The 14,986-nt window shown below is 39.5% G+C and overlaps 1 protein-coding gene across 1 annotated transcript in view; it reads left to right on the top strand.

The window, feature by feature from the left end:
* Positions 1-14,986, top strand: part of LOC122787868 (histone-lysine N-methyltransferase, H3 lysine-79 specific-like) — a 2,114,473-nt gene that overhangs the window by 1,835,145 nt on the left and 264,342 nt on the right. The window contains exon 27 of the mRNA XM_044054784.1: positions 14,708-14,781. Coding sequence (XP_043910719.1) covers positions 14,708-14,781 — 74 coding nt within the window. The remainder of the gene's footprint in view (positions 1-14,707; positions 14,782-14,986) is intronic.

The raw sequence follows: 14,986 nt of genomic DNA on the forward strand, positions 1-14,986 counted from the left end.
TTTATATGTATATGGTTTACGTTTTAGGTTGATAGCACTATTTCTTTAATTCTATGTCAGTCATTAGTGACATCAATTACACATTTTTAAAAGAGGTTTGTTTACACTAATTTAAATGTTCTGATGAAGTCCTTGAATATATGTTATGGATGAAAGCGCTTAACATCTTTTTATCTTATGGAATAAAGTGTTTTATCTTCTTATCGTGGTGTGGCTTATGGTGGATTTTGTTACCTTGGGACACCTGAGAGTTTTCTTTCTTCGGTTTATACGTTGGTGTTCTTTGCAACAGATTAGTGTATTGTGGATTCCTTGTATAAAGACAGAGTTCCTTTGGTGGGCAGAGGCCTATCACCTCAACAAGGGGCTCCCTTTCAATCTACCCCCTGCCACCCAAACCCTGACTACAGATGCATCAGACTATGCATGGGGGGGGGCTCACTTGGCAAGGCAGTGCAATCAGGGCAAATGGAACCTGAGTCAGATGCACCTGCATATCAACAAAAGAAATGTTAGCTGTACAGAATTCCCTGACAGCCTTCAAAAACAACATCCATCCAGGACAATTATTGATAAAGACAGACAACACCACAGTTATGTGGTACATAAACAAGCAGGAAAAAAACCCACTCGTACCCTCTCTGCAGACTAGCCATGGCTCTGTGGAACACAGCCTTGAGCTACCAAGTGCACCTACAAGCTCAATTCCTGCCAGGCAAGCTCAATTCACTGGCAGAAGACCTAAGCAGAAATCTCATGGACCCACGCAAATGGAAACTGGAACCAAAAATATTCAACCTCTTGAGGAACAAATGGGGGACTCCAGAGACAGACCTGTTTGCCTCCCCTCAGAACTACCAATTGGACAAATTATGCACAAGGACTCCCCACAATCAAGCTTGGAAAGTGGATGCCCTGTCCTTTACCTGGAAAAGCCTCTTGGTATATGCCTTCCCTCCTCTGCCTCGCCTCCCGAAGGTTTGCTAAAAGATCAAAAAGGACAAGCCAAGGACAATACTGATTGCACCAGACTGGCTTCGCCAGCACTGGTACCCCCTCTTGCACAGTATGGTACTGCTGGAGCCATGGAACCTACCTCAGACACCTTCCTTGCTGTCCCAGCAGGTGAGACAGATTCTGCACCCTCAGCTTCAAACCCTGAACCTTGCAGCCTGGCTAATTCCTTCAGCTCTCCAATAGCATCCCTCAGTAAGCAGGTGCTAGATGTCATTCTGGAAGTAAGTAGGCCTAGTACTAGAAGTTCCTATGCTGAAAAGTGGAAAAGATACTGTTTCTGGAGCCAGACTCAGGGGATGGGCACAACGGCGCCCAGCTTACCTCATATTCTTCAGTACTTAACAGAAATGCTCCACAAGGGCCTATCCTTCTCATCAATTAAAATTCATGCCTCTGCCATTTCAGCACATTATAATACTGAACCTCCCCTCTTCTCTCCCCCCCTGATAAAGCAATTCCTCAGAGAGGCTAAAAATGCAAGACCCCCCAGGCGAACCCCTACTCCGGCCTGGGATCTTAACTTTCTATTGAAAAAGCTCACTCTCCCTCCATTTGAATCAGCTGCAACTGCAGAGTTGAAATTCCTTTCTTGGAAAACAGCCTTCCTTCTAGCCATCACTTCAGCAAGAAGAGTGTCTGAATTACAGGCCCTCATGGCAGTGGAGCCCTTCATTATATTCCATGCAGACAGGGTTTCACTCAGGACCAATCCTTCCTTTATGCCCAAGGTGGTGTCTGATGTGGCCCTAAGTCAGTCCATCCATTTGCCTACTTTTTTCCCTAATTCACAAAAAAAAAAGGAGAACGAATACTGCACTCCTTGGACGTGCACAGTCAACTTAGATTTTATTTGGACAGGTCTAAGCCTCTCAGAAAATCTGAACAGTTGCTAGTTGGCTTTGCTGCAGGGGCAGAGGTGAAGGCCATTTCAAAGCAAACCATTTCTAAATGGATAGCCCATTGCATTCATTTCTGCTATAAGCACCATGGAAAACCTACCCCACAGGGGATAAGATCACATTCCACCAAGGCTACATCTACCTCTACAGCTTTTCTCAGAAGAGTCCCTACAAGGGACATCCCAGAAGCTGCTACCTGGAGCTCTGTACATACCTTCACCAAGCATTACCACATGCCCATTTTTTCTAAATCCAGAGCTGGTTTTGCCACTGCAGTCTTGCAGGACTTAATAGCTGGCCCTAATGCTCTTTAACTTCCTCCTCCCTTCCTTAGCTTTGGGAATCAACCCAAATGTAATGACTGCAACAGTGAAAGACAAAGAACATAGTACAGTTGTGCACACTTACCATAAATGTAGATGTTTGAGTGCATTCACTATTGCAGTCCTGGTTATCCTCCCTCCAGCCCCCTGACTTCTCTTGGTTCTACCTTTGCTTCTTGTTTTAAGCTTTCTGGTGTATTTGCTTTTTGATGGAGGTGTAACATATATAATTGCTTCCCATTGTGGGGGCACCTGACATCTGGGGCAAAAAAAACTGATGTAATGGCGTTGGCTGCATGTTTTATACCCCTGATGACCTGATGTTATGGAAGAAGAGACAGCATCTGATGCAGAAATCCAAGACTTTGATATTCTGGCCTGCTGAGGGCTACCTGCAGGCAGATAACCCAAATGTAATGACTGCAACAGTGAATACACTCGAACATCTACATTTATGGTAAGTGTACACAACTGTACTTTTTGATCTGGGCTGCAGGATCTGAATTGCCTAGTCATAGCCCTGCTAAGTTTAATTCTGGTGTTTGCCAAAAAAGCAATTACTGGAAAATGGAATTCAAAGATTAAACCAACCATACTTTAAGTAGTGAATATTTTAACAGAGACAAAAGAACAGGAAGGTGGGATCTTTAGAAAATGGTAGGAGTAATTTACATAGAGAATAGAAATTGTGGGAACAGTACATGCAGAAAAGTGTTTTGGAGGAGGAATAAGGTTTAAAAGAAGGCAGAGACTGAACAATTTAATGTTGGTTTGATTTTAGTGTATAAAATATATGTGAGGTATGTTTGTAAATGTGGACTTGCTAATATTTTTTGATCACTTGTATATAAATGTAAGTTTGCTTTTGTCATGTGTCACAAGTGATGATTCAAAAAAAAATGTTTATTTTTTTTTTGGTAAGGGAGAAAAAAGATTAATTTTGGTGCCAAAAAAGAACTTGGACCTCATCCATCTCAATCAGTATGCCAGTCAGATGAAGTTTAAAATGGTCATGGGATAGTCTGTTCTTCTGTTATTGAGAAAGGATGACTGGATGTGCTCAATAGACCTTCAGGATGTATGCTACCACATAAAGATGGACAAGAACTCCAGAAGTGTTTTCCGCTTCCATCTGGGAGACTGTCATTTGTAAGTTTCTGGCTGTTCAGACAATAGAATTTTTATGAGCTCATCTGGATATGAAGTGCCAGGTAGTAAGACATCAGAGAACAAGTTGGCCACCCTCCACAAGCAGGTGTTGGCTGTTGTTTCCTGCCAGAAGCTACCAGCAAGACTGATTTCCCACCTTGTGGGATCTGTTGCTGCTTCCAGTACCCTTGTTCCTCTGGAAAGATATCACTTGAGTGTTGTTCAGTGGACACTTTTGTGTCAGTGGTGTATCAGACATCAGTCCATGAATTTTCAAGTACTTCTCACAAACATCTGCAGAACGCACATACTCGAGTGGCTTGAGTCACCGAAGGTCCCACAAGGCCGCCTCTTTGTTCCTCCTCAACCCCAGACCACGCTGTCTGTGGACACCTCCCAACTTTGGAGGAGCACTTAACAGGACAGACTGCCCAAAGCACTTGGTCCTCTTCTGAGGCAAGCCTTCATATCAGCATACTGGAGATGAGAGCAGTTATCTTAGCATTGCAGGCCTTCCAAGGCTCCCACCATGTAGAAGTGATATCCATTCAGATGGATAACATGTCCGTAGTCTGTTACATCAACAAGCATGGGAAACGCATTTATATCCACTAATTTGAAAGGCAATGGACAAGATCTTCTGATTGCTTTCTGGTAGCAGTGCACATCCTGGGAAAATCCAGTATTTTAGCAGATAGGTTGAGCAGGTCTATCCTTCCACCTCATGAATGGTCCCTCAGTCTGATGGTGGCAGAGCAGGTTTTTTGCCACTGTGTTCGATCGTGGTGTGATCTCTGCCTCCCCTCATGACACAAAGTGCAGTAGGTACTTTGCCCTGATCCTCCAGCCCCCTGTGCTCCTGTATTCTTTTCCTCCTACTCCTCTTATCCTGTAATTCCTGCAGAAGGCCTCTGAGAGGAAGGTCATTGGCCCTTTCTGGACTCATTGTGGACAGGTGTGTTTCCCATCCTTGGGCCTTATATGATAGACCGTCCTTTGGTACTTGATCCCAGTCCAGATGATCTCTCTCACTCATCCGTAATGCTTCACTCAGACATTCAAGCCCTCAAGTAAACCCCGTGGTTTTACCACTTCCAATGATGGATAGTCAGTTCAGGTTTTCTACACAAGTAATCCATGTTTTTACTCCATCCCAAGGAACATTTACCAGAAAGACTTAAAAGCAAGTGAAAAAGTTTTTCTGCTTGGACCACCCATAGGAATATGAATCCTTTATCGTCTCCTCTTCCATTTTAGTTTTTCCTGGCTTCCCTTTTTCACATTTGAGCCAGCTACACTGTTATTAGTCTGCCTACCTGCCATTTTTAGTTTTTGTGTTGGAGAAAATCAGTCTTCTATCACATTCCCTTAAATTAGCCAAAGCTTTCCTTGGGGTACTTTTTTTCTCCTCCTTGGGGCATCACTGTTCTGTTACAGGCTTTAACTAGACCTCCTTTTGAACCAGCAAACAAGGTGGACTTCAGATTTCTGGCTTGGAAAACATTTTTGGTGGCAGTTACTTCAGCTCTGAGAGTATCAGAATTGCAAGCCCTTTCATGCAAACCTCTTTACCTGATCTTTCATAAGGATAGATTGTCCCTGCAGACTAACCCATCCTTTATTTCAGAGTTGGTTACACAGACTTTGATAAATCGATCTGTCAGTCTTCTGGTTGTCTTCCTTAATTTTTGCCACCAAAGAGGTGTACATGCTGCATTTGTTGAATGTGCATCATCAGCTCCATTCCTCTCTTCGTGTACAAAGTAAATTAGAAAGTCTGATCAGCTGCTTCTCTTTCACATCAGCCAAACTGGGACAGGAACCCTCTGAAATGACTTTCTAGATGGTTATCTGACTGCATCTCTTATGTATGCAGAGAAAAGGTGTTGACTTTTTCCATACCCATCAAGGTTCACTTGCCGATGTCTGTGGCTACTTCTGCTGCCTTCTTTTCAAGAGCTTCCTTTGATATTTGTACTGCAGCCACTTCGTCCAATGCCCATACCTTCATTCCTCATAAACTAGATTTACACTCCAGAGATAGTTGGATAGTTAGATGGTTTACAGTTTTAGTTTATCAACTAAATCCATATATACATTTTTGGTTTTAACATTTTCATATATATATTACGTTTGCACAAATGCACTTTAGTGTTAGCATTTTTATTTAGTGAGTCTTCAGTACATACACATATTGTTTTTCATTTTAATACAACATTTTATTATTATTGTTATTTTATATTTCACATTTTAAAAGGTCATACGTGTGTATTTGTTCATCTGTTTACATTATTTGAAGTGATAAGCTGATGTTTTGTAATGCTATTTGTGTTTATCATCAGTATGCCTTTAAAATTATTGGCGGTTTTTATAAGTAATTATTCAATTATGTAATATAGATGAGTATATAAGTGATGAATTTTTTTAATGATTTGTTCTGAGGAAGACTGTAACATACAGTTGAAAGCGCTTAACCTCTATATCTTGTGTCGTGTGGATTTATAATAAAAACAGTTCTACATCCTTGTGTACGAGCAGTGATTCTCAGGGTCAGCTTATCCAGATTCTTGTTACGTGGTTGGTATCTTTCTGCATTGGTTTGACACTCCAGAGATAGGGCTGCTTTTGGTTCAGCCATCCTCCAGAATATCCTTCCAAAGGTTTCATTTTACTGGGGACTGTGTCCCATCTGATGAGGAATGGATGGAAGAGACGACAATCAGATGCAAAAGTTGGGTGCTTACCATAATGATGTGTATTGTCAGCTTTTGTCCTTCTTCAACCTCCCACCCTCCTTTCTCCTTCCCTTGCTCTTGTTATTATTTATTGGCTTCTGGTATGACCATACTGCCTTTACCTGGATCTGTCCATATACTCTTCAAATTCCACAGCAGAATATGAGCTAATGTATTAAATTTATGGGTTTTGGTCTCTGTCGACAGGACCCTTTGTTCATCAGATGATGCTTGAGCAAACTCAGTCTAAGGGGACTTCAGGGGTAGGAGAGGATTGTGAGTAATTGAAGGAGCCTGAGCTTTGAATCCAAAGTCTGTAGTGGCTAAAGTCAGATCTGAAACTCTCAAAGACCCAAGCAAGTAGCACAGATCTATAGTTATGGTAAATGCATAACTTCCATTTTTGCTTCAGTCTTTGATGTTGCTAAGAATGCTCTTCTCAGCATCCGCAATGTACCTAGAATTGCTGTCCACATACTGTCCAGGTGATCATGCCTAATATTAATGCAAGGGTCCCTGATGGTGGTGCTGAACATGGGAAATGCCTTTTGGCACTTTGTCTTGGAAGCCCACGCAAATTCATCTGCTTTATTCTTGGTTCACATAATTGTTAGTATCTACTCTCTTGCCTGTCAGTTTTCTCCAGTGTTTTAAATCAAGATTTTGAAAGTAGTGGCAAATGCCTTACAGGAGAGCAATCTTGTAATAATTCCAGGAGTTACATTAGTAAAAGCAGATTTAGACTTGTCCCCTTTTATGAGTTATGGACGTGATGATATCCACTACCATTTGAACTTGATAATTCAGTCGATCAGACTTTTTTCCTATAGAAGGCTGTTTTTTGCAGATCTGTGAGGTTGAGTCATATTTTTTTTGGTATCTTTCTTAATCTTTTGCCAAAAATATTTTCAAAGATGTATCTTCTGTTCACCTCTTATCCTTTCCTTCCAAAAAATAATCCAGTGGAAGAGGGCCCTGCATATCCTTGGCATGTATTCTCCAGCTCATTTTTAGTTGACACGGAGTATGAGCTGCTGAAATGGGACAAATCTTTTTCCCTTAGGTAACGAAGCCTTGAAGATCACCAGACACACTTTAATGGAAAGGATTTCTGACTACATTTTCTGCCATTAGAGAATGAAAGATTTATCTTTTTGACTATAAAGTACCAAATAGACAGCTTTCTGATCCTTTACATGCATTAAGCACTTTCAGCATAAAATTCAGTCAGAAGTCTTTCATAGTAAGTTAGTAGCATTTATTTATAGAACAAACGGTGAAAGCAAGCGTTTTAGCAAGAATTGTATTGCAATGCATGTGTAATATGGAAGTTATTTCCATCTGAACTGTCAGGCATCTGCTCTGAACTTAGTGTTCTTTGTACTACCTTCTGAATTGAAAATTCACATCTTGTACCCTTTTTCTGTAGCTTGCAGTCACTATCCCAGCCTTGAGCTCAGACCTTGAATCTGTAAATGTTAATAACAAGACTTATTGTTATCCCATATAGTCTAATCTACAGAAGACTCCAGACCATTTCCTTCTTCCTCTGTACTGAGCCACTCAACAAAAAAATTCTCAAGAGAAAACAAGAGTTTGCATATTTTTGTCTGTATTCAACCTGAAGGTCAATGCTACTTTTCCACTGAGACTGCGTAATACATGCAAAATGAAGACCTGCTTGAAAATGGATTCATTTCCAAGATTGTTCATAGTGAGAACAGCTGTAAGATATAACCTAAGTGGGCTAATCATCTACTGTCCATTGCAATCAGGGACTACTACATCAAGGATTTTGCTGCTTTCATGGCCATTTCAGGAATATGTCATTGCAGATATGTTGTGACCACTTGGCATCATAACGTACCTAAACGTCACAAATGGAGTAGTGCTTTATTTTTTATTGACACCTACAGGAGTGGCTCTCTTCCACTGATATGGAGAAGAGACAGAGCAAAAGAATTGTGGTGAGGAGGGGATTGCCAGGAAGTAGATACCATCTTTTCCCACTCGAGGACCATCTCAAAGATCCACTAATATCCGAAGTGTTGACAAAAGTGTTAAGTTTTACTGAGAAGACTCAGTTATGTGACTATCTTTTCTTGTTCTTTATTTGGTGAGTTTTTCATTGTTTATTACTTCTTTGAAAATGATCATTTTTATTTTCTTAATTTGTACCATTGCTTAATTTTATTTAGCTTGACAAAACTAAACTTAAATGTGAACAACTGCAGATACGAGAGTCCCCTTTCTGTGCCTGCAAGCTGCAGAGTTACACATATTTGGACTTTAACTTTTTTTCTAGGTTTAATTGCATACAAAATCTGAATGTTTACCTGTTCTAAGTTTTAACCATTTATTTGTTGGTTTGTGAAGGATTGAAAGGAAAATTGCAACAATATCACTTGAAAGCAAAGAAAGTCCATTGAAGGCAGCTGAGAATGAGAAAGGCAAGTACTGACACATCATTGTTTGTCGCTTGTATACTATTACTACTACTACGAACTAATACTACTTTTACTACATAAGTACTTATACATAGAGGGCCATGCTGTGGTATATTTATTTATTTTACATTTGTTGACCGGTCTAGTCTAACTGGATACATGTCCATTTTCAGTAGAGGCCTGGGGAGAAAAGCTCCAAGACGCATACAAAATACAATATAGAATGTTGCAACAGTCCAAGCATAAAACAGCTGTTGTTAATAAAAAATACAATACTCATAGTGAGCATAACACAAACAGTAAAAGGTAATGTGCAAGACATGTTACTATATAAATTTGTATACATTAAGAATGCATTATGGTTTAATACCTTAAATATGAACCATTTTCAAGAAGGCTGAACTACTGTTGCTGGCTGTTTTGACCCTTTCTAGAAAAGAATCTGTCATTGGGGAACTTTGAAATTTTCTGTTTAACTTACAGGGCATTAGATTGGGAGATTTGCTGTGAAATATCCTGACCTCTAAAGCAAAGTACCTTCAGAATATTGCATTTCATTGACAAAATAATGTTTAATTGTTTATGCCACCACATTTAAAATGTGAAAAAAAAACAGAAACAGTCTCTTTAGGTTAAATGTAATACCAGCAATGTATACTTAATGTTTTGATAACCTGAAGATGGCTGATACTCCCCTTTTGTTTTAAAGTCACTATTTTGGAAGTACTGTAATTTGTCAATTTCTTATGGGCATTCTGACTTTAATTTCACTCGTCACATAAATGCCAGTGTTTCTGTATTCCTTTTAAATGTTCTTCAGTACAAGGTAGGTGAATGGTCACCCTTACATGCAGCACATAGCTTGAATTAATAATATAACTAAATCTAAGGTAATTACCCCATCTGAAATGTATTGCTGTCAGTCTGCCCGTCTTTTTTTTTTTTCTCCATACTGTAAAATTAAAACTTGAATCATCTTTTTTTGTTCAGTAGTCTTGGTGTAACTACTGAGAGATTGACAAGTAGTCACTAAAACAGCCACAGCTAAAGTTTTTTTTCTATCCCCTTCACATCCAGTTGTTCTGTCGTTTAATTTCCACCTGCATTTGACTGCAGATTATTTGCAAGAGAAAATTTGTAAACTACAAAGAAGCCAGTTTGAAATAAAAAGTGACTGCTTTAATCTCCTCAGATGTAAGTGTACTTTTCAGACTGGAACCCACATTGTCAGTAAAAACAAAGGTCATTGATAGAAAAGAGGAAAATGAAGAAGTCTCCTCTCTATCCTACAAAGGAGAGGTGAACTTTTATGTGGGACGTATTGAATCACCTTCATTTTCTGATCATGACAGAAATGCGAAGGAACAAATTACATAGAAATGGAATTTGAATGAACACCACATGCAGAATAATGGTTAGAGGAGGAGGACCTTGTCATATACTTTCTCCAAGTCTTGAATGCCCATTTGGACACTCTCTCATGTCTAGCTTCTTCACTTCAACTTTCTGTTTCAATACAAACATTGGGTCGGTTATGTTGCATCCTGATCTGAGTCCATACTGCGCATCCTTCCGTCTTGTTTTCTAGTGCTAACATGTCCGTAGTCTGTTACATCAACAAGCATGGGAAACGCATTTATATCCACTAATTTGAAAGGCAATGGACAAGATCTTCTGATTGCTTTCTGGTAGCAGTGCACATCCTGGGAAAATCCAGTATTTTAGCAGATAGGTTGAGCAGGTCTATCCTTCCACCTCATGAATGGTCCCTCAGTCTGATGGTGGCAGAGCAGGTTTTTTGCCACTGTGTTCGATCGTGGTGTGATCTCTGCCTCCCCTCATGACACAAAGTGCAGTAGGTACTTTGCCCTGATCCTCCAGCCCCCTGTGCTCCTGTATTCTTTTCCTCCTACTCCTCTTATCCTGTAATTCCTGCAGAAGGCCTCTGAGAGGAAGGTCATTGGCCCTTTCTGGACTCATTGTGGACAGGTGTGTTTCCCATCCTTGGGCCTTATATGATAGACCGTCCTTTGGTACTTGATCCCAGTCCAGATGATCTCTCTCACTCATCCGTAATGCTTCACTCAGACATTCAAGCCCTCAAGTAAACCCCGTGGTTTTACCACTTCCAATGATGGATAGTCAGTTCAGGTTTTCTACACAAGTAATCCATGTTTTTACTCCATCCCAAGGAACATTTACCAGAAAGACTTACAAAAGCAAGTGAAAAAGGTTTTCTGCTTGGACCACCCATAGGAATATGAATCCTTTATCGTCTCCTCTTCCATTTTAGTTTTTCCTGGCTTCCCTTTTTCACATTTGAGCCAGCTACACTGTTATTAGTCTGCCTACCTGCCATTTTTAGTTTTTGTGTTGGAGAAAATCAGTCTTCTATCACATTCCCTTAAATTAGCCAAAGCTTTCCTTGGGGTACTTTTTTTCTCCTCCTTGGGGCATCACTGTTCTGTTACAGGCTTTAACTAGACCTCCTTTTGAACCAGCAAACAAGGTGGACTTCAGATTTCTGGCTTGGAAAACATTTTTGGTGGCAGTTACTTCAGCTCTGAGAGTATCAGAATTGCAAGCCCTTTCATGCAAACCTCTTTACCTGATCTTTCATAAGGATAGATTGTCCCTGCAGACTAACCCATCCTTTATTTCAGAGTTGGTTACACAGACTTTGATAAATCGATCTGTCAGTCTTCTGGTTGTCTTCCTTAATTTTTGCCACCAAAGAGGTGTACATGCTGCATTTGTTGAGTGTGCATCATCAGCTCCATTCCTCTCTTCGTGTACAAAGTAAATTAGAAAGTCTGATCAGCTGCTTCTCTTTCACATCAGCCAAACTGGGACAGGAACCCTCTGAAATGACTTTCTAGATGGTTATCTGACTGCATCTCTTATGTATGCAGAGAAAAGGTGTTGACTTTTTCCATACCCATCAAGGTTCACTTGCCGATGTCTGTGGCTACTTCTGCTGCCTTCTTTTCAAGAGCTTCCTTTGATATTTGTACTGCAGCCACTTCGTCCAATGCCCATACCTTCATTCCTCATAAACTAGATTTACACTCCAGAGATAGTTGGATAGTTAGATGGTTTACAGTTTTAGTTTATCAACTAAATCCATATATACATTTTTGGTTTTAACATTTTCATATATATATTACGTTTGCACAAATGCACTTTAGTGTTAGCATTTTTATTTAGTGAGTCTTCAGTACATACACATATTGTTTTTCATTTTAATACAACATTTTATTATTATTGTTATTTTATATTTCACATTTTAAAAGGTCATACATGTGTGTATTTGTTCATCTGTTTACATTATTTGAAGTGATAAGCTGATGTTTGTAATGCAATTTGTGTTGATCATCAGTATGCTTTTAAATTTTTTGGCGGTTTTTATAAGTAATTATTCAATTATGTAATATAGATGAGTATATAAGTGATGAATTTTTTTAATGATTTGTTCTGAGGAAGACTGTAACATACAGTTGAAAGCGCTTAACCTCTATATCTTGTGTCGTGTGGATTTATAATAAAAACAGTTCTACATCCTTGTGTACGAGCAGTGATTCTCAGGGTCAGCTTATCCAGATTCTTGTTACGTGGTTGGTATCTTTCTGCATTGGTTTGACACTCCAGAGATAGGGCTGCTTTTGGTTCAGCCATCCTCCAGAATATCCTTCCAAAGGTTTCATTTTACTGGGGACTGTGTCCCATCTGATGAGGAATGGATGGAAGAGACGACAATCGGATGCAAAAGTTGGGTGCTTACCATAATGATGTGTATTGTCAGCTTTTGTCCTTCTTCAACCTCCCACCCTCCTTTCTCCTTCTCTTGCTCTTGTTATTATTTATTGGCTTCTGGTATGACCATACTGCCTTTACCTGGATCTGTCCATATACTCTTCAAATTCCACAGCAGAATATGAGCTAATGTATTAAATTTATGGGTTTTGGTCTCTGTCGACAAGACCCTTTGTTCATCAGATGATGCTTGAGCAAACTCAGTCTAAGGGGACTTCAGGGGTAGGAGAGGATTGTGAGTAATTGAAGGAGCCTGAGCTTTGAATCCAAAGTCTGTAGTGGCTAAAGTCAGATCTGAAACTCTCAAAGACCCAAGCAAGTAGCACAGATCTATAGTTATGGTAAATGCATAACTTCCATTTTTGCTTCAGTCTTTGATGTTGCTAAGAATGCTCTTCTCAGCATCCGCAATGTACCTAGAATTGCTGTCCACATACTGTCCAGGTGATCATGCCTAATATTAATGCAAGGGTCCCTGATGGTGGTGCTGAACATGGGAAATGCCTTTTGGCACTTTGTCTTGGAAGCCCACGCAAATTCATCTGCTTTATTCTTGGTTCACATAATTGTTAGTATCTACTCTCTTGCCTGTCAGTTTTCTCCAGTGTTTTAAATCAAGATTTTGAAAGTAGTGGCAAATGCCTTACAGGAGAGCAATCTTGTAATAATTCCAGGAGTTACATTAGTAAAAGCAGATTTAGACTTGTCCCCTTTTATGAGTTATGGACGTGATGATATCCACTACCATTTGAACTTGATAATTCAGTCAATCAGACTTTTTTCCTATAGAAGGCTGTTTTTTGCAGATCTGTGAGGTTGAGTCATATTTTTTGGTATCTTTCTTAATCTTTTGCCAAAATATTTTCAAAGATGTATCTTCTGTTCACCTCTTATCCTTTCCTTCCAAAAATAATCCAGTGGAAGAGGGCCCTGCATATCCTTGGCATGTATTCTCCAGCTCATTTTTAGTTGACACGGAGTATGAGCTGCTGAAATGGGACAAATCTTTTTCCCTTAGGTAACGAAGCCTTGAAGATCACCAGACACACTTTAATGGAAAGGATTTCTGACTACATTTTCTGCCATTAGAGAATGAAAGATTTATCTTTTTGACTATAAAGTACCAAATAGACAGCTTTCTGATCCTTTACATGCATTAAGCACTTTCAGCATAAAATTCAGTCAGAAGTCTTTCATAGTAAGTTAGTAGCATTTATTTATAGAACAAACGGTGAAAGCAAGCGTTTTAGCAAGAATTGTATTGCAATGCATGTGTAATATGGAAGTTATTTCCATCTGAACTGTCAGGCATCTGCTCTGAACTTAGTGTTCTTTGTACTACCTTCTGAATTGAAAATTCACATCTTGTACCCTTTTTCTGTAGCTTGCAGTCACTATCCCAGCCTTGAGCTCAGACCTTGAATCTGTAAATGTTAATAACAAGACTTATTGTTATCCCATATAGTCTAATCTACAGAAGACTCCAGACCATTTCCTTCTTCCTCTGTACTGAGCCACTCAACAAAAAAATTCTCAAGAGAAAACAGAGTTTGCATATTTTTGTCTGTATTCGACCTGAAGGTCAATGCTACTTTTCCACTGAGACTGCGTAATACATGCAAAATGAAGACCTGCTTGAAAATGGATTCATTTCCAAGATTGTTCATAGTGAGAACAGCTGTAAGATATATCCTAAGTGGGCTAATCATCTACTGTCCATTGCAATCAGGGACTACTACATCAAGGATTTTGCTGCTTTCATGGCCATTTCAGGAATATGTCATTGCAGATATGTTGTGACCACTTGGCATCATAACGTACCTAAACGTCACAAATGGAGTAGTGCTTTATTTTTTATTGACACCTACAGGAGTGGCTCTCTTCCACTGATATGGGGAAGAGACAGAGCAAAAGAATTGTGGTGAGGAGGGGATTGCCAGGAAGTAGATACCATCTTTTCCCACTCGAGGACCATCTCAAAGATCCACTAATATCCGAAGTGTTGACAAAAGTGTTAAGTTTTACTGAGAAGACTCAGTTATGTGACTATCTTTTCTTGTTCTTTATTTGGTGAGTTTTTCATTGTTTATTACTTCTTTGAAAATGATCATTTTTATTTTCTTAATTTGTACCATTGCTTAATTTTATTTAGCTTGACAAAACTAAACTTAAATGTGAACAACTGCAGATACGAGAGTCCCCTTTCTGTGCCTGCAAGCTGCAGAGTTACACATATTTGGACTTTTTTTCTAGGTTTAATTGCATACAAAATCTGAATGTTTACCTGTTCTAAGTTTTAACCATTTATTTGTTGGTTTGTGAAGGATTGAAAGGAAAATTGCAACAATATCACTTGAAAGCAAAGAAAGTCCATTGAAGGCAGCTGAGAATGAGAAAGGCAAGTACTGACACATCATTGTTTGTCACTTGTATACTATTACTACTACTACGAACTAATACTACTTTTACTACATAAGTACTTATACATAGAGGGCCATGCTGTGGTATATTTATTTATTTTACATTTGTTGACCGGTCTAGTCTAACTGGATGCATGTCCATTTTCAGTAGAGGCCTGGGGAGAAAAGCTCCAAGACGCATAC

The sequence above is a fragment of the Protopterus annectens genome, chromosome 13.part0 (assembly GCF_019279795.1).
Source record: "Protopterus annectens isolate FY-2018-M chromosome 13.part0, PAN1.0, whole genome shotgun sequence".
Lineage (NCBI taxonomy): Eukaryota > Metazoa > Chordata > Ceratodontiformes > Protopteridae > Protopterus > Protopterus annectens.